This window comes from Hemitrygon akajei, chromosome 14 (assembly GCF_048418815.1).
Source record: "Hemitrygon akajei chromosome 14, sHemAka1.3, whole genome shotgun sequence".
Classification (NCBI taxonomy): domain Eukaryota; kingdom Metazoa; phylum Chordata; class Chondrichthyes; order Myliobatiformes; family Dasyatidae; genus Hemitrygon; species Hemitrygon akajei.
The window spans coordinates 55,177,001-55,204,874 of record NC_133137.1 but is presented as its reverse complement, the minus strand read 5'-3'; the positions used below and the strand labels follow the sequence as shown (position 1 = coordinate 55,204,874).

General features: G+C 39.8%; 1 protein-coding gene across 3 annotated transcripts; it reads left to right on the top strand.

Annotated features, from left to right (window-relative positions):
• The first annotated feature begins 325 nt into the window (after nt 1-325).
• On the top strand, nt 326-27,874 carry LOC140738593 (N-acylneuraminate cytidylyltransferase-like). Of its 3 annotated transcripts, none has more exons than XM_073066111.1 (12): nt 326-692; nt 5,344-5,486; nt 6,828-6,992; nt 10,658-10,791; nt 12,753-12,847; nt 14,355-14,496; nt 16,026-16,125; nt 16,854-17,215; nt 17,915-18,011; nt 21,949-22,310; nt 23,907-24,003; nt 27,660-27,874. In XM_073066111.1, the coding sequence occupies exons 1-12, from the start codon at nt 442-444 to the stop codon at nt 27,731-27,733; spliced, it is 2,022 nt and encodes a 673-aa protein (XP_072922212.1). In that variant the 5' UTR covers nt 326-441; the 3' UTR covers nt 27,734-27,874. The 3 variants fall into 3 exon arrangements, with proteins under 3 accessions (XP_072922212.1, XP_072922211.1, XP_072922210.1); XM_073066110.1 differs by lacking the exon at nt 27,660-27,874 and adding an exon at nt 25,684-27,629 and having other exon boundaries at nt 10,661-10,791; XM_073066109.1 differs by lacking the exon at nt 27,660-27,874 and adding an exon at nt 25,684-27,629.

The following is a 27,874-nucleotide window of genomic DNA, read 5'->3' as shown; positions in this document are numbered from 1 at the left end:
TCCTGATGGAGGGTTTCCACCCGAAACATTTATTTCCTCCCTCCAGTGCTGTTCGACTCAATGAGTTCCTCGGGCTGGTGGTCTACCGGGCTGAATGTCAGTGTGGATGTTCCCCAAGTTTATGTTTAGCCTCGGTCCCACAGTGCAGAAGGGGGAACAGAAGGATGGACGGTGGGGGAAAAGGGGGTGCTGGGGGACGTGCAGTCGCGAGTTCGGGCGCTAGGGGGCGTGCAGTCGCGAGTCTCGGTGACGTGTAGAAACGTCGGGGACGGCGACCAATAGCAGCGTCCCTGCACCACGTGCTGTCCTCATAGCTGCGGCGCTGCAAGACGAGGTTGTACCTGTTTGCCGGTGTCTCATCTGACATCGTCTCCCACACGCCGGGCAGTCGCTACCCGCCGATCTCCCCGCTCTCAGCCACCTCACGTTCACGGCCTGCAGATGAGCTTCGGAAAGCCACGGAGGTCGGATCCGTTGCACCGGCCGCTGAGCCAGTCGCCGCCCCGCAAGAGGCCACTGATCGAACCGGCGGCGGCTGTGACCTCCCCGGCTGGGAAGCGACACTTCGCCGCCCTGGTGCTGGCCCGGGGAGGTAGCAGGGGGATCCGGCTGAAGAACATCAGGCTTCTGGCCGGTCGGCCGCTCCTGGCTTGGGTGCTGAAGGCAGCCGAGCATTCAGGGCAGTTCGACAGGTGAGCGAGACCGGGAGAACAGCAGGCATGGGTGCGTAAACCTCAGGGGAGGGAAGGATGCTGAAGGGGGCGGCTCGCTTTTTAGTTTAGACTTTTACTTTTGAGAGACTGAAAGACTATTAATGGAGCTGTGTTTGGGAGATTGTATTAACTGAGCATGAGCTTTTATTGTGGATTGTCAGGGTGGATTCGAGAGATGTTTCGTTAGTTAAGGATATCCGGAACTGTGGAGTTTGAGCATAAGGAATCGTCCATTTCCAGCATGAGAACACATTTATTTGAAGGTGGTTAATTTTTTAGGAGAGCTACGTAACAATTTTGCAGTTTCAAGAAACCCCACATCCTCTTGTGTTCCTTTCCCATAAATCTCTCAACACTTCCTTCTCCTTTTCTTTCTCTAGCAGAACCCCATTCCCAGTCCATATACCTTTCATATTTTTGCTCATCGGTTTTCAGCTGTACCTGTCGGTTTCTATCACACCCCCCCCCCCCCCACTTCTAGCCACCAGATACCTTCCCACTACATTCTTTCCAGTTGCAGGGTCCCTGCCAAAACATTGACAATCCCTTTGCCTCTGCAAATGCTGTTTGACCCACAGTTGTTTCAGTGGATTATTTTACTTTTGCTTGGGGCAGTTGTATTATGCTAAGGGTGAAACCCCATTGAGTGTTTTCACTGTTCAGTAGTCTCTATGATAGATTTGTGGCCCTGTGCTACTTCGAGGTTCGATGTGTTGTGGGATGCCCATCTGCACACCACTGTTGTAATAGTGGATATTTGATTTGCTATCATGGCCTCTCATTAACAAAGTGCTTTTGTCCCCAGAACTGCTGCTCACTGGGTGTTTTTTAAAGTTTTGCAGCGTTCTCTGTAAGCTCCTGACTATTTAGTGTGTGTGTTTTTTTTTAAAAAATGCCAGGCAATCAGCAGTTTCTGGCACCAACAATCATTCCATGGTTAAAATCATTTAGATTACATTTCTTCCCCGTTCTGATAATGGGTCTGAACAACAACTGAACCTCTTGACCATGTCTGCATGCTTTTATACATTGGGTTGTTGTCACTTGATTGACTGATTAGATATTGGCATTAGACAGACAGACATACTTTATTGATCCTGAGGGAAATTGGGTTTTGTTACAGTGGCACCAACCAAGAATAATGTAGAAATATAGCAATATAAAACCATAAATAATTAAATAATAATAGGTAAATTATGCCAAGTGGAAATAAGTCCCGGACCAGCCTATTGGCTCAGGGTGTCTGACACTCCGAGGGAGGAGTTGTAAAGTTTGATGGCCACAGGCAGGAATGACTTCCTATAAAGCTCAGTGTTGAATCTCGGTGGTATGAGTCTCTGGCTGAATGTACTCCTGTGCCTAACCAGTACATTATGGAGTGGATGTGAGACATTGTCCAAGATGACATGCAACTTGGACAGCATCCTCTTTTCAGACACCACAGTCAGAGAGTCCAGTTCCACCCCCACAGCATCACTGGCCTTACGAATGAGTTTGTTAATTCTGTTGGTGTCTGCTACCCTCAGCCTGCTGCCCCAGCACGCAACAGCAAACATGATAGCACTGGCCACCACACCCTCGTAGAACTTCCTCAGCATTGTCCGGCAGATGTTAAAGGACCCCAGTCTCCTCAGGAAATAGAGACGGCTCTGACCCTTCTTGTAGACAGCCTCGGTGTTCTTTGACCAGTCCAGTTTATTGTCAATTCGTATCCCCAGGTATCTGTAATCCTCCACCATGTTCACACTGACCCCTTGGATGGAAACAGGGGTCACTGGTGCCTTAGCCCTCCTCAGGTCCACCACCAGCTCCTTAGTCTTTTTCACGTTAAGCTGCAGGTGATTCTGCTCACACCATGTGACAAAGTTTCTCACCGTAGCCCTGTACTCAGCCTCATCTTCCTTGCTGATGCATCCAACTATGTCAGAGTCATCAGAAAACTTCTGAAGATGGCAAGACTCTGTGCATTTACGAGCAGTTGTACATAATAAAGTAGCTGCTGAGTGTATTTACATAAGGAAAAAACAGCTATGATTTTTACTGCACCAGTCAGTACTGAATATTTCCTCCCTGCTTGGCTCCATGTTCCTGATTTCTTTAATGTCTAGAGTAGAATTGGTTTATTATTGTTACTACTGAGATTGAGTGAAAAGCTTTTCTTGCATACCATTCACACAGATCAGATCATTGCACAGTGAATTGAGGCAGAACAAGGTAAAACAGCAATGCAGAATGAAGTCTAACAGCTGCAGAGAAAGTATAGTTAGTCAATAAAGTGCAAGATCATAAGAGGTAGATTGAAATCTAGAGTCCTTTGACCCAAGGAAGTATGATAGCTGGATAGGTTTCTTGAATGTATGCCCAGTACTGAGTTGGAAAGTTGCACCACCCTATGTACAAAGAAATCATTTGTTTTCTCAGTTTTAAAAGGTTCCAGATTGGGTTCATAATCATTGACGTGTTGTGAAATTTGATGTTTTGCAGCAGCAGTACAATGTCAGACATAAAAAAATTATGAATTACAGTAAGTCATTTATGTAGAAAGAATTGAATGAGTCGTGCAAATAAGAAGTGTTCATGGTTAATTCAGAAATCTGATGATAGAGGCGAAGATGATATTTCTAAAACATTGAGGACTGGACTCTGATTTGTCATAACTTCTGTAAGAATTCTGGAGGTTCCAATAGAAGCTCTTCATTGCTCTAAACGCCAGAAAACACTCAATTTGCTCAGTCTCATCTAATAGCAAGCTTGAATAAATCTATTCAAGTATTACCAGTCCAGTCTCTCACAGCAAAGTGACGTGGCATTTGAGTAGGTTTTTTTAATTTGATTGCTGCTACCAGGAAGAAGGGAAATGTTGCTGTCTTCATCAGATTAAACTTTCAAAGATGTGTTGATTTTTCAGTAATAGAGGGTGTCACATTCAGTTGCATTCTGATTTTAGATGGCAAATAGATAGATAGATACTTTATTCATCCCCATGGGGAAATTCAACATTTTTCCAATGTCCCATACATTTATTGTATCAAAAACTAATTACATACAATACTTAACTCAGTATAAATATGATATGCATCTAAAATCATCCTCTCAAAAAAAGCATTAATAAATAGCTTTTAAAAAGTTCTTAAATAGTTTACTAAAATACATTGAATGGTAACTTAAGCTCAGTCATAACCCCGGCACTTTAACTTATCTTTCCCCGGCGATTGAATTGTAAAGCCGAATGGCATTGGGGAGTAATGATCCCTTCATCCTGTCTGAGGAGCATAGCATCGATAGCAAACTGCCGCTGAAGCTGCTTCTCTGTCTCTGGATGGTGCTATGCAGTGGATGTTCAGGGTTTTCCATGATTGACCGTAGCCTACTCAGCGCCCTTCGCTCTGCTACCGATGTCATACTCTCCAGTTCTGTGCCCACGACAGAGCCCGCCTTCCTTACCAGCTTATTAAGACGTGAGGCGTCCCTCTTCTTAATGCTGCCTCCCCAACACGCCACCACAAAGAAGAGGGCGCTCTCCACAACTGACCTATAGAACATCTTCAGCATCTCACTACAAACATTGAATGACACCAACCTTCTAAGGAAGTACATTCGACTCTGTGCCTTCCTGCACAAGGCATCTGTGTTGGCAGTCCAGTCTAGCTTCTCGTCTAACTGCACTCCCAGATACTTGTAGGTCTTAACCTGTTCCACACATTCTCCATTAATGATCACTGGCTCCATATGAGGCCTAGATCTCCTAAAGTCCACCACCATCTCCCTTAAAGAGAAAACTTCAACTGCTGGTCTGTTCAATTGGGTGCTTGTAACCAACGGCTGAAAAATATATACATGCATGAAAATAGACATGTCACTTGGGAGTGAAGCCAGTGATTGGGCTTCCCTGCCCAGAATCCAGATGTATAGTCTAGAGTAGATAAATCTTACACAGGCAAAAATCAATTTTTAGTGTAGAACTCTTTGCATTTAATTATGAATCCTATTATCTTGCCTTATTGCATTAGAAGTGGTGACAAATTAGCGTTTCCTGTAATTCGATACCCTTTATTAGTGAGTTTGCAGAATGCCGGCAAGTGAGATAGATAGGTGTGTGTGTATGTGAGAAACACGCATGCATAAACCCACACAATGTTGGCTGTTATTCCTGCCGTTAGACACTGTTTTGGGCGTGGATGGGGGGGATTAATTTAGCATACGGTAAGAGAACCACATGCAGCAGTTGAGAGGAGAGAAGATGTTCTTTCTTAGTAAAAAAGAAATGAATATGCAGAAAGTCAAAGATTTGTTAAATTGGCTTTGAATTGGAATCGCAGAACATCAGATTTGTCACAAGCATTAACAAAAACATTGTCACATTGCTTTCCAATGCACTTAATTTGGCAATCTATTGCCAGAATTAACATTTTATTTTAAAATGTGGAACTTTTAATTTTCTGTCTTGGGCTTCTATTTTCTTGTGGTACTAATCTTTCTCATTGCACCTCTGTAATTTAAGAAAATTTATTTACTGTGTATAAAAGAAAAGTGTGAAGTGTATATTACAAAAAATTAAATAGCAACCAAGATACAGCTATGGTATTGTAGATTACAAAGCGTGCTAAGAAAACTCATTTTTGTCCAATAGCATCTGGGTTTCAACTGACCATGATGAGATTGAAAAAGTGGCAAGAAAGTATGGAGCTCAAGTGCACCGTAGAAGTGCAGAAGTATCAACTGATACTGCAAGTTCTTTAGACACTATCCGCGAATTCCTTCAACACCACAAAGGTACAGTAATTGTTATTATCATCTAATGATTATGGAAGTCAAAAGGATGGCTCTGAAGGTACAATCAGTTGCCTAATATGTAACTTCAAGGCAGGCTGAGGTGTGACGTGTCCATTGCGGATCTGAAGCCAGAGAGATGAGTTGCAAGAAATGAACAGCGCAGAATGGGCTGTTTACTCCAGATTCATCCCATCTTTTCACTCCACATCGCAACCTACCTCCAGTCTCCTGTCAGCTGAACCTTGCAGAATAGCAAATAATAAACCTTACAAATAATATTTGTTCACCAAGGGTTTACCTCCCATTTTCTTTGAAGCCTCCTATACTGTTTTGTTGCATCACATATAAAGCTGGAGGAAATCCGGTCAGGCAGTGTCTCTGGAGGGAAATGAACAGGATCGTGACCCTACATCTGAGTTCCGTGTTCTCCCTTGCATTGTAAAGGTGCTTCTACTGAATTTCCTATTATACTGACCTAGATTTGGTTTGCTCGCCACTGGAAATCTCTTTAGGCATACCTCTTTTTCTCATATACTGAGGAGAAAAGAAGTATCCTAGGAAGGATGCACGAACTGATCTGTAAATAGCTTAAAAGTAAATGAAGAAGCTATTAATGTACTCTCAATGCAGCATGCTGATTATTTAAAGCATTGGTGTGATAGAGATATATTGGTCTCATTCATTTTGCTGACAGTTCTGATGAAAGCAACCACTCTGACATGTCATGTCATTATTATTACTTTGAATATCTTGAACATAGATTGAAGGTCTCAAAAGTAATGTATTGACTATGAACGAAGTAATCTGACAGCCCCTGTAGCAAACATGTTCAATAAATGTTAGACATTAGATAACAAAAGCTGAAGATCTTTATTTAGCTTCTTCCCCCTCCACCAACTCCCATCCACTGCCTCCCGAGATATTATAAGGATATCAATAATATAGTTTTCTTGCACTTTGTGTGCTAATGTTTATTAACGTTAATTTCAGTTTGTTCAGCTGAAATATTTCTGTGTTAATAATGTAGGTGCAATTATTGGCTACTGGACAACATTTTGTACAGACAAACTGTTTCCGATGCAAACAATGCATTTCACTGTACGTTTCAATGTTCTTGTTATAAATGAGTTGATTGGAATCTGAGCTTAATATCCTCATTTTGGGAAGATGCCTATTAGTTAATTATGGTCATCATTTGTCCTGCTTAGATGTGTTAATCTTGCAGTAACAATGTTCACCCAGAGATTAAATGGCTAGCAAATTGCATGTGCTTAATTGAATGACAGTTTGCAGTCTCCATTCCTACTTGCATTTATAAATAATGAACTTTTCTTGTGTTAGATCCTGAGATGCACATTGACGTGATTGGTAATATACAGTGCACTTCGCCTTGTCTGCTCCCTTGTCATTTGACTGAAGTGGTAAAGATGATGAAGGAAAAGGAGTACGATTCTGTATTTTCTGTTGTAAGACGTCATCAATTTCGGTGGCTGGAGGTACAAGCAGGTATGCTGTATCTGCAGTTTATTATTATTTTTAAAGTGCTTGCTCTTATAATGTTTTTTTTTAATCTACTTAATTCCTGGTTGAAAAGGGGAAGTACTTTTCCAAGTTAGGAAAAGGGGAAGTACAACGAGATCTAGGTGTTCTTGTACAACAGTCAATGAAAGCAAGGATGCAGGTACAACAGGCAGTGAAGAAAGCTAATGGCATGCTGGCCTTTATAACAAGAGGAATTGAGTATAGGAGTAAAGAGGTCCTTCTGCAGCTGTACAGGGCCCTGGTGAGACCCCACCTGGAGTATTGTGTGCAGTTTTGGTCTCCAAATTTGAGGAAGGACATTCTTGCTATTGAGGGAGTGCAGCGTAGGTTCACAAGGTTAATTCCCGGAATGGCAGGACTGTCATAGGTTGAGAGATTGGAGCGACTGGGCTTGTATACACTGGAATTTAGAAGGATGAGAGGGGATCTGATTGAAACATATAAGATTATTAAGGGATTGGACACGCTGGAGGCAGGAAGCATGTTCCCGCTGATGGGTGACTCCAGAACTAGAGGCCACAGTTTAAGAATAAGGGGTAGGCCATTTAGAACTGAGATGCGGAAAAACTTTTTCACCCAGAGAATGGTGGATATGTGGAATGCTCTGCCCCAGAAGGCAGTGGAGGCCAAGTCTCTGGATGCATTCAAGAGAGAGTTAGATAGAGCTCTTATAGATAGCGGGGTCAAGGGATATGGGGAGAGGGCAGGAACGGGGTACTGATTGTGTATGATCAACCATGATCACAGTGAATGGCGGTGCTGGCTAGAAGGGCCGAATGGCCTACTCCTGCACCTATTGTCTATTGAATTTTTTTTTAAAAGCCAAGGGTGAAATTATTAGTTTGTTGGTTAAAACTAATGAGTTTCTTGATAAGGTATGAAATTTATTTCTAAGGTTCTAACTAAGTGTTTTTCCAAGTTTTCTTGAAGTGTACATTTTGCGAAGCCTCTGTTTTGACCACCCTCACACCTCTGTCCGTTTCTTCAGTAGCTTTTGCATATTCCCTTTGTGGCTTATGTTTGTTAAAGGAGCATTCACTAATTCCTTTCCTTAATGCTGACCCCCGCCTCAAATATCCTCTCTAAGTCCTGGCAGAGCCTTATTTTCTACATTCTTTATTACATTTCTACCTCTCCTTCAAATTCTTGGCCTCAGTACCATTGTTTCAATGTTACCAGGTAGTTTCTTCTTACTGCACTGTTTCAGAAAGTTGTAATGTGAGGCACAGTGGTGCAGATAGAAGTCATCTGTGTTTTAGAGTGACAGCACTCTGGATTTGACTTTGGCCTGGAAAGTTGTCTGTGTGGTGTTTACACATGCCTCTTGTGACTCGATGGCTTTTACCAAGGTTCTGTGACTTGCAAGGTAGTGTTAATGGGTGAGTGATTAGATTTTGTCTATGTGGAGGAAGGGAAAGCTATAGAGGGTGTGGGGGAAATGGGTTGCAGGAGAAGTGAGTGGAAGAATGCAAATACTTTAAGAGCTGATATTGATTTGATAGGCCTAATGGCTGTTGTCATAAGGAATTTGAATAATGTAGTATTACAAGGGTGTGATTAAGCTACAGAAGGTGCAGAAAAGATTCAGAAGGATGTTGCCAGCACTGGAGGTGTGAGTTGTGAGGAGAGACCTGCTATGTTGGACATTTATCCCTGCAGCAAAGGGGACTGTGAGTTGGCCATAGAAATGGTTAATGCAGGTATAATACAATGCTTAAAGGATACTTGTACAAGTTCCTGGGTAGGAATGGTTAAAGCATGGATTCCCAGCCTGGGGTCCGTGGACCCCTTTCTTAATGGTATTGGTTCATGGCATAAAAAAAGAATGGGATCCCCTGAATTAGAGGAATATCAGCCAAATGCAATCAAATAGGACACAGGAAGGCACTGGGCTGATTCTGAGACCTAGAAACTAAACCTGACTGCAAATATGATCCTTGAGCTTCAGGTTGTTTATCTATTCCAAGGCAAACAGTGATTATCTTTCCATTATTGCATTGCTGGAACTATGCTGCCCTCCACATCTAACATTTACTGTTACTGATACACTTCCTTGTTCTGATTCCTCCATATACTGTTGTTGGTTTATCTGTGTTCTTAATTCCACCCCCATAATCCTAAAGTTAACTCTGTTGCCCCAATTACCCATTTTTGCCCAGTGAGTAAAAATGGTATAGAATGTAAAGTCTTCCTTTTTGTGACTAGTTTGTGTAGAGGAGAACACATTCTGAAGACTATAACCTATATTAAAGGAAATAAAAAATAAATCCCTTTTCCTTGGAACAATGTTGGGAGTGAGAGACAATAGAAAGAATGGTTCTAAAAATGGCATGTTTTGTCTCATGATCATGTGAAGGTTGATTTGCTGGAGACGACTTAAGAATGGACTGAGTTACTACAGGGGTTTGGATGTCTATAAAGCTGCAAAGTGCAGTCTTTCATTGATTCTATGATGCATTCATTGAATATTCCACAGGGAAATGAATATTGGGCTGTATGTGGTGATGTGTACTTTTGTAATTTATTTTGAACTTTGAGATTAGGCAGCAGTACACTTTATTTTTTTGGAGATTGCAAATGATAGAAGATTCTTGAACATGAAAACAGGTGGGTGAAATGTGAGGTTGGGAAAATTCTTTTGCAAGTTTGGAACAGAAGGGGAGTAAATCAGTGAGCAGATGTGCTCCAACCACCCAGGGTAGATTTTACACCATGTGGTAGAACAATGGGATCTCAGAGCATAGGTCCATATTCTTTGAAAGTGGTGTCACAGGTAGATGGGATTATTAAGAAAGTATTTGGCGCATTGATCTTCATAAATCAAAGTATTGAGTACAGGAGATGGGATGTTATGTTGAAATTGTATAGGCCGTTGGTATGGCCTGATTTGGAGTATTGAGTACAGTTTTGGTCACCTACAGGAAAGATGTAAACAAGGTTGAAAATAAGCAGAGAAAATTTGCAAGGATGTTGTCGGGGCTGGAGGAACTGATTATAAGGAAAGATTGAATAGTGTAACACTGTAAAATGTAGAAGGTTGAGAGGATGTTTGATAGAAGTATTCAAAGTTGAGGGGTATAGAAGGATTAAGTGCAAGAAGGCTTTTTCCACTGGGGTTGGGTGGGACTACCACTTGAGGTCATGGCTTAGGGATGAAAGGTGAGAAGTTTAAGGGGATCATGAGAGGAAACTACTTCACTCAGAAGGTCGTGAGTGCATAGAATCAACTACCAGCACAAGGGGTCCATGTAAGCTTGATTTCAACATTTAAGAGAAGTTTGGATAAGTACATGGATAGTAGGGATATAGAGGGCTATGGTCCTGGTGTAGGTTGCTGGGTGTAGGCAGTTTAAATGGTTTTGGCATGGACTAGATGGGCAAAAGGGCCTGTTTCTGTGCTGTTCTTTGACTCTGTGACTATAAAAGCCCATTCAGCTTCAGGAGTAGAGAATCCTTAGTGGAGAACAAAGGAAAACACTGCAGCACCAGTGTGGGAAGGGTGGGAGGCTGGTATAAATAATGTCCATGAATCATATCGACAAGTAGATGGAGAAGGAAATCATGGGTGCCTGCTGTGATTTTTTTTTTAACTTTGAAGGTGCAAGAAATTATTTTTTTTTACCTGTCAGCAGATAAAGTGACACAGCCACTGAATTTAAATCCAGCTAAGAGACCAAGGAGACAAGATTGGAAAGGAGAGCTCTGTGAAAATGGATCATTCTATTTTGCTACTACAGGATTGCTTAACAAGGGATATATCCAGGTATATGTCATGTGCATGTTTTTGTTTAGTAATCCATAATAGGATGGAACTTGTACTCCTACTTCATGGCAAATTTTCTAGGCACTGGACAGAGCCTGAGAGCTTCCTCTTGATGTGGCAGCACATGCCCCTAGAATGGATATTAAATGCATTTGTGAATATATTTTTATTTCCTCTGATAAAAAAGTACTCAAACAAGTGGTCTCAAATTAAAAATGTATGCAATCAATCTGTGCTCAATCCCTTTTGTAGACAAGAATCCCAGAATTGGTTTAATGGTTTCCCAGATCTGGCAGGTCTGATTTAACAGCTGAGATTAGGAATTTCTCTGTCCTGTTTACCTTTACCCAAATTGCTTTATGTTTGTGAGAGTCAAAGCTTGACTCCTTCTGAAAATATGTTTGTAGAGTAACAATTTTTTTTTAAAAAAGGTTCAAGTACAAATACATTTCCAAGTAGTAAATACTAAGTATTTGAGGGTAGACAAACCTTTTCCAACAAGAGAGGCTACCATCTATTGGCCTTGAAGCATGACCATTGGCAAGTGATCATAGCTTTTGGACATCAACGTTTTATGTCTCTGTTCTTGTAAATTTTCTAGGCTGGAGGGGTTGTTTAGCAATGGAGGGGGAAAAGATGTTGCACAGTCATAAATTACTAACATTTAAATAGACAGGCCTAGTTTTCTTTGGTATACAAGCTGGGAATTTATTGGTATTGCTATTTAATACCATGTCTTGTTGTCATATCCCTCTCCGAGTAACTTGAACGGTGCAATATCCAACGAAGCATGGCATTTTTTATTTGCTATGTAGTTAGCCATATGGCAAAAATGTGTTGTAAAATTAGTTAGATTACAAACTAAAAGTTTTTTAATTATTTTGTATCTTGAAAAGAGCATTTACATTTTGCACACTTTAATTGCCTAAATTTTTCATAATTTATATCGCAAGCCTTTTGGAGTGAAGTAAAAATTTCTTCCGTATGAATTCCTTAATATGATAAGCTGCTTATTTGCCTTGATATCGTGCCTGCTCGGTGGCAGTGACCCTTTTGAACTGCCACCTTGAAGAGTGATTATCTTTCGGGTTTCTTTTGATAGCCTCCTGACAAATCTTGAGCAATGAGTTGCACATTAATAACCTCAAGCAATATTTCAGATAAAAGATGGTTGAGAATGGCAGGAAATGCCAAAGTGCTACAGGACACAACTTGAGATGAAGTGTACATTATATGGAAGTTGAGGCATGGAGATATCTCAGTTATGTTCATCAGTGGGTTGGGTGAACACGTAGCTGTTTTTCAGAACTTTCTGAGATGTGTACGTATGTGCTTGGCAAGACCATATGTAATTCAAATTCATTGCTCTATTCTTTACAAAGACGCATCAATAGCTGCACATCTATCCCTTATATAAGATGCATCAATAGCTGCACATCTATCCCTCATATAAGATGCATTATAACATAAATATTTATTAAAATGGCTGTGTGAAATACTTAACATCTAGATGGTATAATGAGAAAATTTGCAGATGTGAATATTGGTATTCCCAATAATGAGGCAGGTGATCTTGAACTACATGGAATTTTTAAGATTAACTTTATTGAGATGTGAAGAGTGTGGCAAAGGTAGTTTCAGACTTGGGATAGAGAGGTAGAGGAAAGCACAGTGCTGAAGGAAGGGCAAGATTTCAGATTGTCAGAGGGCTGGAGAAAGGAGGCAGTTATTGAAATGTTACTTTTCCTAATCGATTAAAATGAAACAGATATTCTTTTCAATATAACCAGAGGAAAATTGCATCAGTGTTTGGACTTGGCTTTAATCCAATTAAAATATGCTTTTGTTTGTTGTGAGGAGGGTCTTCTTTTGGGCAAAACAACCACTGAAATGTTTTGGGAAGTGGCAGTGGTATGTTGATTAATTGAGGTTTTAACCATTTATTCTATCATTCTAATCAGGGTGGTAAAATGGCTTATTATGAGATGCAGCCAGAGTATAGTGTAGATATTGATGAAGAACTTGACTGGCCCATTGCTGAACAAAGAGTTAAAAGGTAAATTTCACACATAGTGCAATTGTAAGTATGGAATGTATTTTGAATAAATTGTTAGGCAATGGTGTAACATTAGATTTTTGCAATGTTGAGCATGAATTTTCCAACAGAAGTACTTCTGATCTTCCACCCAGTGCATATTTGAAATGATTAAAATTTGTCTGGTTCAATGTTTCTCACGGTTTAAAAATATTGATATTGGACTGATTGTGACTCCTGGAATATTATTGGTTAAAGCCCACAAGAATACCTTCACTTTTCTACCTAATATGTATCCTGGAACAACCACATCAAAATTTTGTTTCAGAGTTCACCTTGTGATAAGTACATTGCAGCCAAAAAATACTTCCCAAAATGTTGTGCAATTTACTTAAATTCCAGTAGCTCTAAATATAATTGTGTCTGGTTTTGCACTGAAGCAGGTGTTCACCTTTGATCTTGTTGACTTTAGTTTGCTTTTCTCCCTTGTTCTGGGTTCAAAACAAAATTTTCTTTTAATTTCATTTAGTTTTACATTTCTATTAACAGCCACGTAACTCCTCTGAAATATTATCTAATTCCATTTTCTGATCTTTTATTCCTCATCACTACCTTGGTAAATGCCCAACTTTCCCTTGTTCCATAGCCTCGCACTTTAGCAGAGAGTAGTAGAACAGTCTGTTATCTAAAACATCTTGCCCAGTTCCTATCTTGTTGTTTTTTCCTCTTTCAACTATATTTTTATAGCAACAGAGTTGTTCAGCTACATTTGTAACCTTTCTTCCAGTACTTGTCATTCTTCACTAGAGAATATTGACATGAAGTTGGTGCTCCAGTAGTTTCAATATGCACCGTAAAAGATGAGGAAACACTGTGTTCCCTAGTAACTTTTTATTTCCAGATTTGATGTTGCCTACATAGAAACTTAATAATAAAAAAGAATAATGCTGGAATACATTGTGTCAAGCAACTCCAAGCAAAGGTCAAGCACTGAAAACTAAATACTTCTCTCTGAGGCTTCTAACCTTTTGAATATCTCTAACACTTTGGTTTATTTTTAGTATTGGTAATTTTTTTTTGTTACTTAAAATTGGGCAGATATTTTCTCAGCTTCATTGTTGTACAACACTTCCTGGCATTTGTTGCTTTTTGCACATTGGTTGCTTGTCTGCCCTGTTGGGTGCCATCTTTCATTGATTATATCATGGATTTTACTGTGTACGTCCACCAGAAAACTAATCTAAGGGCTGTATATAGTAACATATTTACTTTGTACTTTTATGTCATAAAGATGGTACATTAAATAAATGAGATGAGCTAATCATGGAGCTCTTCTCCTAAAGGAGTTAAATTATTTTAACACTGAGAAAATAACAGGCCTGAAGTGAGATTATCTTAGCTTTGTTTTGTTGAAGAAGTAAATTTCTGTGTGGTAGAGATTCAGTCAAAATAACTCTATTCTGTTGATGTGCATTAAATATTGCTGCTTTGTGTTTATTGTTAAGTTGACCACAATTTCTTTGGTTAGGTATGGTTATTTTGGCAAAATGAACAACGTAAACCTTGTTGTTTGTTCCCTGGACTCGCAACTCCAATGTGAATGCAAAAATCGAGGGTATGAGTTGTCAGATATGCCAAGAATTAAAAAAATGAAGGGCAATAACATTCGGGTAAGTATATTTTTTGAATTAGTACAATTTTCTAAGTATGGCTTTGAAATTAAAGTTTGATTTTTTTTTCTGTGGAACAGTTGCAAAATAATTGGAATTTTAGCTGAATTTGCCACATGTTTTCATAGCATGAGTTGAGGCCTGCCGAAACTTATTCCCTCTGGTGCTGGCACACATGCTGCAGTGGGTATCGTCTATATGATACACTACAGTAACTACAGGGATACAACATCTCACGAACATGACTCTGTCCTCTTCAAAGAACAGGGCACACACAGAATCATTGTAATCACAAAAGCAGACTTTTGGCTTATTGTTCCACACTAGCCAGTAATGCACCTTATAAATTTCAATTAAAATTCTTCTTTTTTCAAAAGAAGCAAGCCCAGCCAAGGCATTTGCTCCTCCTAATTCTACACCCTGGTTAAAATCCTGTTAACCCACCCTAATGTAATCACATCCTCCTTGTGGTGTGATGTGAAGGACGGTGTACACTGCACTCTTGTTGTTTATTTTTAGGAAGCATCACTTGCTGTTACATTCTATTGCTTTCTGTTCGTGTACTACAGTGATGGATGGTGCATGCCACAGTTCCTCTACATTTGTTAGAGCTCCAAAACTAGTCAAGCTATTTTAATACAATTGCAATACCATCCTTTGTAGGAATACTGGTGTGGTGTGTCCTGTGCACAAGGAGGATGTCAATTCTAACCTGGTTAATTATCTTTCAATGAAGCGGTTCACTGTCATCATCAAAAATGAATGAGAGGTTTTATCGATACACTAGCAGAATTTATTCCACAGTAACCTGCTTATTAGAGCCTTGTTTTGCCTGGGCCACTGCCTTTCTCCAAACGAGGACCAAAGACCTGAATTCTAAAGATGATGTGAGTGCTATGTGAAGGAACCATATGATTGAAGATGATATTAAGTCTCAAATCAGTGGAAATCAAAGGAAAATAATTCAGTGGTTAGAATTACTCATAGGAAAGTGGGTTGTGGTCATTTATGCCTGGCCTGGGACTTGACCACTAGAACTACCTTCAGATGTTTCATTGTGATATTGTCAAATATTTAACGAAGAGAGGCCATAAATAATGCAAGAGTATCAGAATGGAAGGAATGTTTGGTTTTTCTATTTGTATCCGAGACACTGAAATGTCAGTGTTGGACGCATAATCTACTCAAATCAGAAAAGGTGTGGGTAAATGTGATTGCCTTCCATTTCAACTCAAAGCTGCAATAACCACTTCCCCATGTGTATTAATTGTTTATGTCATCTACAGGTCATTATTGCCCACCTTCCCCATCTAACAAAGGAGCAAATGCTTCAAGTTGTTGTGTTCAGTAAACTGTTGGCGACAAGTCATGGAGCTTGGAAACAGGCTCTTTGGTTCCTGCTGACCAGTGACATCAATTCCATTTTATTCTCCTCATATTCACTCCCCCACAGATTCTAACATTCATCTACATATTAGGGACAATTTACCTAGTTTAATAAAACAAATTTGTTGTTTTGTGAACTGCAGGCTGAATTCATCCCTGACTCTGATAGAGAAAGGAAGAGGAGTACCATGGAAACGTGGCTGAAGGAAATGGGCATCGGTTGGGAGAATGTGGCTTACTTTGGTGAGTGTCTCTACCCTAAAACATGGTACAGCCAGTGCAATGACTGAACATTAGGAAATAGGGGCATTTGGTGCCTTGAGCTTGCCCGACCATTAAATGTGATTGTGCCTGATTCTCATCTCAACTGTTGTCCTGTCTTGATGCCTTTTGTATGCTGAAATTGTTCTACCTCCTTTTGTAAATATATTCAGCGGGTAGGTCTTCACAATCTCCTGTGGCAGTGGATTTCACAGGCTGAACATGTGTGAAGAAATATTTGCACATCTCAGTTCTAAATGTTCTATATTTTACCACATGGCCGAGCTTAATGTTTTTGTATCCAAAATTAGCAAACATGGTAAAACTGCCTAAGCCATGTTGGATTGTCCCTGGGCTTCAGCTTGTACGTGTCCTAGTGCCTGTAGGAAGTGTGTGCACAGAGAAAGTGTTGCATACTGTAATGGAATTGTTCTTGAATAAGAATTATAGGGGTACTCAATAAATAACTCACTTCTGAAGTGTTCAAAACCACTTTGGAATGTGTCCCATGGTTGAAGTACCTCTTGGAGGAATTGTCCAGCTGGAGTATTTTATCTTGAAATGGAGATCATCCAGGCTATAATTGGTTTATCTGAAGTAAAGCTGGCTGCACTATGATTAAATGTCAGTTCATATTAATCGACAGTCACTGATACAACAGCATGCAGAGTAGATGCCAATAATAACAAATCTTTGTTCTCCCACAAAAGGAAACAATGACTCTGATCTCGAGTGCCTGAAGAAAGCTCACTTCAGAGGTGTCTGTGGTGGAGCCGCACCCCACGTTCAAGAAGTGGCAGACTACATCTGCAGCAGCAAAGATAGAATATGTGATGTGGAGGAATTTATTAACTACGTGGTACAGCTGATGGTAAAATATAGAGCTGAGAACCCTGCGGAGAGCAATGCACCTGGAAGCACAAATGCAAAAAAGGATCTGAAAACCAAAATGAACAAAATAAATCTTGTCGTTTGTTCCTCAGACTCTACTCTTGAATGTCAATGCCAAAATCATGGCTACAGGTTGTTAGTGATGCCTGAAGTTGAAAAAATGAAGAAAAATAGCATTCGGGTAAGTATGTTTTATTTTTATCTTGCATTTATCTGAATATGACTTTAAAATTGAACTACTTTTTAATGAGGGACTATTGCAAAATAATCCAAGCTTTTGACTTGAGATGGGGACTCCACTACTAACACACGTCTGCAAGGTGCCCTACAGCATCTTGGAAAGCTGATCTTGGGCCTCTTCAAGAGCAAGGCACAAATAAAATGATCGCAGCATTAGCACAAGTATCAGACATTTGGGTTATCATTTCCATACTGAGCAGTAATAGACATTGATAATAGTAGAGTCATGTCAGAGCCACTTGAATAAAGGTGTAAGTCTCAGGTCAGTGTGGAAATTAAAAGCAGTTTAGTGGGTGGGATGGTACAAAGGAGGTGGTTGGGTCATTCATACCTAGCCCAGGAGTTGACCTCTGCTGTTAATCAGGGCAGTGTCCCACACACATTCCCCAGGGAATTGCTAACAAAATGGTTGTGTTAAAGTGTGCAGTAGTACTAATAAAGAAATGGATGCATTGTTACACATCTGTGCTCATTGGACTGTTATTGATTATCATGGCTCAAGCAGTCTTCCACACTATCCCATTTTATTCTCTCCGCCTTCCATTTGCATGCCCACGGATGCCACCACTCACTTACATTCGGTGTAATCTATCTAGGTTAATAAAATAAATTTGATTGTAGTTTGTTCTGTGGACTGCAGGTAGAATTGATTCCTGACTCTAAACAATGGAAGAAAAATACTGTGGAAATATGGCTGAAGGAAATGGGCATCGGTTGGGAGAATGTGGCTTACTTTGGTGAGTGTTTCTATCATAGGGCATTGTACAAGCAGTACAATGGAAAATGGGTTGGTTTGTCATGATCAGACATTAGAAACTAGGAGCAAGAAAAGCAGTTTGGCACCTTGATCCTCAATCATTCAATGTAATTGCAGCTGATTTTTCAGTGTCCATATTCCTGTTCTCCCTGTAACTCCTTGACATTTTTTGTGTCAAGAAATGTTTCGTCTAAAGCTAAACAATATATCACAAAGATCCGGAAGGAGAACGGGGATATTACATCGAATCACTCAGAAATCAATGACGTATTTAAAAATTTTTACTCTCGGCTTTATTCCTCTGAATCTCTGAATGAGAATATTTCTGTTGATCTTTTTTTAAATACTCTGAATATCCCTTCGCTTTCATCTGATTTTAAAGCAAAACTTAATGAGCCATATCATTAGAAGAAATATTTTTTGCAATTTCTGCACTGTCTTCAGGCAAATCTCCCGGACCTGATGGGTTCCCCATAGAATTTTATAAATCATTCTCTTCACTTCTTTCACCTCAGTTACTCTCAGTACTCTCTGACTCGCTTAACTATGGTAAATTGCCACCCTCATTTAATGAGGCATGTATTATTCTTTTATTAAAAAAGGGTAAAGACCCAACAGAGTGTTCCTCGTACAGGCCGATCTCTTTGCTTGATGTTAAAATCTTGGCCAAAGTTTTGGCTCATAGATAAGAAACTGTTATACCCTCTATTTCTGATGATCAAATTGGTTTTATTAAAAACCGTCTTCCTTTTTTTAACATAAGGCGTTTATTTAATATTTTATATTCACCTTCGACTGGAATTCCTGAATGCGTTATTTCTCTCGATGCAGAGAAAGCATTTTGATCATATAGAGTGGAACTGCCTCTTTGCGGTTTTAGAAAAATTTGACCTTGGTCAAAGTTTTATCTCGGATCAGATTGCTATATCTATGTCCTACCGCCTCTGTTTTGACTAATTCTCAGCAATCCCAGTTATTTAACCTTAAACGTGGCACTCGTCAAGGATGCCCTTTAAGTCCCTTTCTTTTTGATTTGGCTATAGAACCTCTGGCGATAGCATTCCGAAGCTGTCCTGAATTGACCGGGATTTGGAGGGGGGGTGTTGAGCATAAAGTTTCTCTTTATACTGATGATCTATTACTTTTTCTTTCGAATTCATCCACATTCTTACCTCCAATGTTTTCACTTCTTGATCAATTTAGCCAGTTCTCTGGCTATAAACTTAATTTACATAAGGGTGAACTTTTCCCAATTAATAGAGAAGCACAAGTATTAGCATTTCGTGACCTCCCTTTTAAAGTAGTTCATAATCAATTTACTTACCTTGGTATTACAGTTACAAGGAAGTTCAAAGATCTTTTTCGTGAAAATTTTGCCAATCTTTTATACACTACAAAACAGAGTCTGTCACAATGATCACCTCTATCTATGTCCTTGGTAGGTCATATTAATGTTATTAAAATGTATGTTCTCCCTAAATTTTTATATTTATTTCAATCTATTCCAATTTTTATTTCTAAAACCTTTTTTGATTCCTTAGACTCTATTATTTTGTCCAATCTGTGGAAGAATAAGTGTTCTAGAATTAATAAGGTTTATCTTCAAAAATCTAAAAAAGAGGGTGGCATGGCCTTACCTAATTTTCGTTTATACTACTGGGCAACTAACATTTGTTGCACTATCTTCGGTCTTTTTTCCATAGCCAATCTGAGTGCCCTAATTGGGTAACAATGGAGCTGAATTCCACTAAAAATCTATCTGGTTCTGCACTCCCTGGTAGTTTGTCTAGACAAATTGTTAATCCTCTTGTTAGACATACTTTGCGAATATGGGCTCAGTTTAGGAAATTTTATGGTTTTTATGATTTTTCCCTTTCTAGTCCTATCTTACATAATCATCTTTTTCTACCTACTATGTATGATTCAACATTCTATGATTGGTATAGAAAGGGCATTAGGCATTTTGAAGATCTTTTTATCGATAATCGCTTCGCATCCTTTCACAGCTCTCTGCTAAGTTCAATCTGCCTAATGCCCATTTCTTTAGATATCTCCAAATCAGACACTTTATCAATCCTTTAATTCCCAACTTCCCTGAAATGCCCGAGAAATGCTATGGATTTATTTATTTCTATTAATCCACTGGGTAAAGGCTTAATATCCTTTATCCGTGATAAATTGGTATCCTTACGGCGTGCCCCTGTAGATAAAATCAGAATGGCTTGGGAGCATGACTTAAATATCCCTTTATCTGATGAGGTTTGGGACTCGATTCTGAAATCGGTTAATTCAACTTCTCTCTGTGCTCGTCACTGTCTTTTACAGTTTAAGATTGTTCATAGGGCCCATATGTCCAAATCTAAATTATCTCGATTTTACCCTAATATTAGTCCTCTTTGTGATAAATGCAAAAGTGGCGAGGCCTCTCTTATTCATATGTACTGGACCTGTCCTAGCTTAGAGAAATTTTGGAAAGATGTTTTTATAACTTTATCCTGTATTCTGAATCGCCACTTAGAACCTAACCCTTTAATTGCTCTGTTTGGTTTCTTGGCTGAGACAGATATACACTTGAGTTCGACTAAATGTCGAATATTATCTTTTGCTTCTCTCCTGGCTAGATGTCTGATCCTCTTTAGATGGAGAGATGTTGCCCCACCCACACATGCTCAATGGCTTAACGATATCATGTCCTGTTTAGACCTTGAAATAATCCATTATTCAATTCTTAATTCGGATATAAAGTTTCATAAGGTCTGGGGACCTTTTATTGAGTATTTTCATAATTTTCCTCTCAATTAAGTTTTTTTTTCAGTCCCTTGCTTTCAGCTCTTTTTTTTGGTAGTAGGCATTATTATCTTCTTTTCAAGTGTATTTACAGTTTTGGGGGTTTGAATGTTCTGATTTATATTTTCTACATTTTGTTTTGGTTGGTCTGGAGTTTTTTTTGTTGTGGGGCTTGGGGAGGACACTAACTTTACATGACTAACTTGCGTGCTTTCTCAATTATCTTATTTTGTATTATATTACTATTGTATGTTTATCTTGCACTGTACTAATTTTCTACTTTGTTTTTGGGTTTTTTTGTTTGTAGTGTTGTAGAAAATGCATTAAAAATCAATTAAAAAAAAAAGAAATGTCTTTGCCTCATAAATATATTCAGCATCTTGGTCTCCATCTTTTATGGTAGTAAATTTTGAAAGTCTCAATATCCTGGGGAAGGGGTGGGAGGGAAAATGAGAAAGTTCTGCTGCATTTTGATATTAATTGTCCTCTGTAATTTGAGACTATAACTCCTACTAGACAGCTCTCCCCTGACCCACAGCCATGTACCAGTCAGTAGGTTAATTGGTCATTGGAAATAGTCCCATTATTAGGCTAGGGTTCAATAGGTGTGGTGCAGCTCATTGAGTTGGAAGGGACATTCTATGCTTTATCTCTAAATTAAATAAAACTCCAGTGATATAGGGTCGATTGGACATGATCTCTCAAAGTAGTGCGGCCATTCCAAGAATCGGAGTAGAGTACCTTTACTTGCTACCTCCATGACCACTAAATCCTCTTGAGTAAGGAATTCAAGATTGCACAAATTCTCCTGGTGTGGTCTCTGCAACACCCTGAATAATTTCAATGAAAGGCAACATGCCATTGCTTTCTTAACTGCCAGATGAGAACAGACATTTCTCCCTCCAGCTCCCAGAGGAGTAATGGAACCAGAGGTTGTGGTACTTGTGGCTGCAATTTTCCAGCTGGATAACCATGGTGAGGGACAGTGAGAGATGATCCAGGTTGGCATTATTTCCTTTGAAACAAAGGAGACTGCTCTATGATTACCATGTTCATGCATCAACACTCATACTTGGACAACATGTAGAGTAGATACTGACACTTGACAAATCTTTGTTCTTCCCCAAAAGGAAACAATTTCTCTGATCTCGAGTGCCTGCAGAAAGCTCACTTTGGAGGTGTCTCTGGTGGTGCCGCACCCCAAGTTCAGGAGGTGGCAGACTACATTTGCCGTAGCAAAGATAGAGCCAGTGATGTGAAGGAATTTGTTAACCATGTGGCTGGGCTAATGGCAAAATGCAAAGCTGAGAACATGGGAGAGAGCACTACGCCTGAAGCCACAAACACTAACAAACATCGGACAACCAAAAAGAAAGAAGTAAACCTTGTGGTTTGTTCCCTGAGATCACAGTTTGAACAGGAAAGCAAAAATGAAGAGTACATATTGTCAATTATGTCTGAAATTAAAAAAATGAAGAATAGCAGCATTCGGGTATGTTTTAATTTTATTGTGTTTTTCTAGCTATAGCTTTGAAATTGAGACTCCTTACAGACTGTACACAAACTGCTGGAGGAGCTCAGCAGGTCAGGCAGAACTTATCCCCTCTCAGATTCGCACTCCATCCCTCCACCCACCTTTCCCCTCACCTGGTTTCTTCTCCTTCCCATCCCCTCTCCCTCTCTCCCCTCCAACTTCCACCACCTTATTCTGGTTTCTTCCCCATCATTTCCAATCCTGCAGGATCTTGGCCCGTAAAGTTGATTGTTTATTCATCTTCCGAGATGCCACTTGACCTGTTGGGTTCAGCATTTTTGTGCATTGCTCTGGATTTCCAGAATCTGCAGAATCTCTTGTGTTTGAAGTTAATGTATATTTTTGTCTGAAGGATAACAGTAAAATCAGGCTTTGACAAGATTTGCTATACAGCTGTTGCGTTCATCCTTTGAAATAGCCCCAATGCCTGGGAACATTCATTCCTTCCACTACTAGCACACACTGCAGTGGGCATCATCTCCAAGGTCTCTTACAAGCACTTGACAAAATCTTTGTCAGCCAAGGCCGTGTCAATTGGCAAGGCAGCAACTGAATCATTTTGTTGCCAGTAGAGAAAGCAGGCATTTCACTCACTGTTTCAATACATCCTGTAGTAGACATGATAAATCCCAATTAAATCTTCTTAGTTTTGGCTGAAATGAGCCCAGCCAAGGCACTCGCTCTTCGTAATTCTTCTGTTCCGCTTAATGCTGAAAACCTCCTTTATTGTAATCATACACTCCTTGTGGTCTGCTGACCAGGTGCACACAGTACGCAAGCTGTGTTCCAACATGGTCTGGAAGTACAGCTTCATAATTCCTTGAAAATGGCATCGCAGGTAGATAAAGGGGGCTTTTGGCACATTGGCCTTCATAAATACTTCATAAGTACTGAAGTTAGGATGTTATGTTGAAGTTGTATAAGATGGTGAAGCCTTATTTGAAGTATTGAATGCAGTTCTGGTCACCTGCCTACAGGAAATGCATCAATAAGATTGAAAGAGTTCAGAGAAAATTAATTTACTATTTTCTGAGATGTAGCACAGAATAGGCCCTACTGGTCTTTTGAGCCATGCCACCCAGCAACCCACCTATTTAATCCTAGTTTAACCATGGGACAATTTACAATGATCAGTCAACCTATCAATTGTTATGTCTTTGGACTGTGCTAGGAGACTGGAGCCCTGGAGGAAACTTGTGCAGTCATGAGAACGCACCAACTCCTTACAGACAGCGGTAGGAATTGAACCCAGGTCACTGGTATTGTGAATGGTGTGCTAAGCACTACACTACCATGCTGCCTCATATTTACCAAGATGCTGCTGGAACTTGAGGATTTTGTGCACTAACAAGAAATACATGGCTACGTATTGCTGTGCTCATTGAGCTGTTAATGATTAGTCATGAAGCTTGAGAACAGGATCTTAAACCATCAAACAACCATCTATGTCAATTCCATTTTATTCTCAGATTCACACTCAGATTCCACCACGCACTAGGCAATTTATCTTGTTTAATGAAGTAAATCTGTGGTGGTTTGTTTTGTGGGCTACAGGTAGAATTTATTCCTGACTTTGAACAATGGAAGAAAAAGACCATGGAAGCATGGATGAGAGAAATGGGCATCGGTTGGGAAAATGTGGCTTATTTTGGTGAGTGTTTGTGTTTACATCCTATGCAAGTGGGTTAAATGGCCTTGAGAAGGAGAATGATAATTGGCACTTTCAGTCTACTTGAACATTCAGTGGAATCGTAGCTGATTCTGTCTCAATCATGATTTATTTCCTCTCCCTGTAATCCCTTGATGCCTTGTGTCTAGAAATCTTTCACTAGAAATATTCACCATCTTGCTTTCAGCATCTTCTATAGCAGTGAATTACACAGGTTGAGCATCCTGAGTGAAGAAATGCCTTGTATGTTGAGACCATGGTCCCTTCTTCCCAACCACTGTCCTGTACCCTTCACCCTGTAAAATCATTCTTGCTACAGCTAGTTCACCTTGCCCTGTCAGAATGTTGTGCTTAAGATTCTCTTAATTCTTCAGAACTCCAGTGAATAAAATTCGTGAAGACCAGACCATTCTTAAGGATAAATTTCTGCCATTCCTAGTATCAGTCTTGTGATTGTTTACTGAACCCCTTCCCTGACAGGTAAATCCCCTTTGGGTAAGGAGATGAAAACTAGACCCAGTACTTTAGGTGTGTTCTCACCAAGACCCTGTGTAATTGAAGCAAAATGTCCTTGAATCTTTGAAAATCATTTGCAATTAAAGCCAACATACCATTTGCTCTCTTAACTCCTTGGCACACCTGACTGTGTGCTTTCAGTGGACGGTGTCTATAAGAGCAGCCTTGGCCCCTTTTTTTTATTAGCATTTCCCAGTCTCTCAACGGTAAGCAATATACCACTTTTGTTCATCCTTCCAAATATACCTTAATTGCTTCTCCCTCATCTGTTTTACCAGTTGTATCATTTAAATTAAACAACAGGTTTGTCAAGAACTTTGTCCCTTTCATAAGTCTCTTCTGGCTTTGTTGAATCCCATCAATATTGTTTGCTCGAAAACCACATACTATTTTATAGATGTTAACATTTTCCTGCTATTGTAGCCTATGTAGTTTAGGACAATTTATTTACAGTACACTATGATTTTATTCTCTATGGCTGAGCTCAATGTGTCCAAAGCAAGCAAGCTGTAAAATTGTAAGTTGTGCGGTGTGCTAGATTGTTGCTGGGGCTTCAGCCTCTGTCACAATACACACAGGAAGTGAGTCTATAGACTTAAACGTTTCCTCACTAGAAATGTGCTCAATTATAACTATTGGGTGGTGAATGAATAACCTTCATGTTTAAAGGACTCTGAAGCCACTTTGATTGAAGTGAAGAGTGAAGATATATTCGAGGGCTGGTTGGATAAATGAGGAATAATCAAGAGTCATGCTGATGAATATAGTTAGGAGTGGCTTAAGGGGAGCATAAATACCAGCTTCGATTGTCTGGGCCCAATGGCCTGTGTCTTTGTCATGTATTCTGTTAGTGGAAGGTATACAAATATGCCAGATACTGAAGTAAAGCTTGTGCCTGTGGAACCTCTGCCAACATAGACATCCCTTGCTCCATCTCCCAAAGACCAAATGGATCCAAAGGTTGAGGTGTCTGTTCGAGGAAATCTCCAGCTGGACAGCTATGGTGAGGAAGTGAGATGATCCAGGCTAGGATAATTTTCTCTGGAACAAAGACTATGATTACAACATTCATGTGCCAGCAGTCATTTTTAGGACAACATGCATAGTAGAAACTAACACCAGCAAACCTTTATTCTCCCACAACAGGAAACAATGACTCTGATGTTGAGTTCCTGAAGAAAGCTTGCGTTGGATGTGCTTCTGGTGATGCACCGTCCCAAGTTCAGAAAGTGGCAGACTACATCTGCAACAACAGTGGTAAAATTAGTGACATGGAGGAATTTCTTGACCATGTGGCGCTGCTGATGGAGAAATGATGGAGTCAAGAATGTAAGCAGGAGCAAAGCAACAGAAAGCGCGATCACTCACAATGTTAACGTATTTTGAAATGAACAATTTAGAGCCGTGAACCTCAAAGTGGCAGGAAAAGAGGTATGAGGTGAAGGAGGGGTAGAGAGGAGGTGAAGGGTGGGAGATAAATAGTGTAGTTTGATAAACAGAGTCCTACAGCAGTGAAGCAGATCCATTGGTGAATCCTGTCCATGTCAGCCATCAAATGTAAGTTACTAATCCCACTCTTTTTCACCTTTTGTGACACTTGAGCCTTAATCTAAATAGTATTTAAATTTGTAGGTGAAAGTCCTCTATTTCCCTTCACCTTTCTCCCCCACTTCAGTCATTTTTATCACAATAGGCTAAGGTAATTAGGCACTTAGAATTGTGGAAATCCAGTCCTCTTGGTTTAACATAGAGGACATCATCTCACTTCCTCACCATAGCTGTCCAACTGGAGATTTCCTCGAACAGACACCTCAACCTTTGGATCCATTTGGTCTTTGGGAGATGGAGCAAGGGATGTCTATGTTGGCAGAGGTTCCACAGGCACAAGCTTTACTTCAGTATCTGGCATATCTGTATACCTTCCACTAATAGAATACGTGACAAAGACATGGGCCATTGGGCCCAGACAATCGAAGCTGGTATTTATGCTCCCCTGAAGCCACATAGTGGTGCTAGGACCTGGGAGAGTCTTAGCTGAAGTCTGCAAACAGCTGCTGCATCCAAGGCAGAGTTGGGCTGTATGTAGCATGAGAACCTCCTATGTCATAGTGGAATTGCACAGGCCAATTTAAAGAAGCTTTGCACACAAACACTACATCAGGGTAGGGTTGGTAGCAGCACTGGTTGTAGTTGGTGCTGTCTCCCAGCTGCAGGGATCTGGTTTTGATTGATTTCTGGTGCTGTCTGAGTTTTGACATACTCTGCCCATGAAGGGTCCCCTGGGTGTTCTGGTTTCCTTGCACATCAAAACTGTTTCCTCTTGCATTTCTGATAGGTTTATCAGTCACTAGTGTTGACAAATTGCAAGAGTGCCTAGAAAGGAGAGATTAAAGGATATTTTAAATACAAGAAGGTAAGAGGGAGAATGAGATTACACTATTCACTGTTGGCATAGAGACAGTGAGTTGAATGGACTGTTCTGTGTTGTAACAGGTTAAATGACATTGTGACACTTCTGAAATGTCCAGAACTGTCAAAGCTGTCTAATGCTTATAAACATTTTTGTGAAGTATACCAAATAACACTAAGATTTAATCGGTTTGGTTTACATTTTTAATAGATATTCATAAGTATTTCTACAGTACAAGCCTATATGACCTTGTGAATTCGCCTGATGTAATATTAAGTGGTAGGGGAGTTGATGGAAATGTGGGAAGAATTAGTTTGTCTCTGTTTGATGGCTTTACAGCTATGGATCATAGGACCTATTTCTGGGTTTTTCATTTGTGTGATCTTGGGAACCTTCAAGTTTGTGTGTGCACAGCTATTGGGGTATACATAGTGTATGCACAGACCAGCTCAGTAGAGTTGCTACAGATGTAGCAATATATTTTCAATATTTGAGAATGAAATACTTGAATCTCCCACACTACCTTTTTCCCTTTTTTCCTATTACTTCCACTCCCAGTCTTCTATTTATTAAGAATAATTTACTGTATAAATTATCATTGATTAGCAATGTAAATATTGCAATCTTCAAATGAATGTAGTTTGCTTTGAAATGATTGAAATAAATAACTTATTTTACTGTGTTCTCTCCAATTGTCTATTGATTTTGTCAGTTAATATTTGGAGACACGAGACTGCAAATGCAAATCAAAATCTGGAGAAATTCATTGAGTTACAGCATCTGTGAAGGGAAATGGACAGTCAACAGTTTCATTTGAGACCTTGCATCTGGGCCTTCTGCTCTTCATCTGGACCTCACTACCAGAATTCCTCCAGCTTTTTTCTGTGTGTGTTTCCATATTTCAGGCATGTTCCTGCAATATTCTAT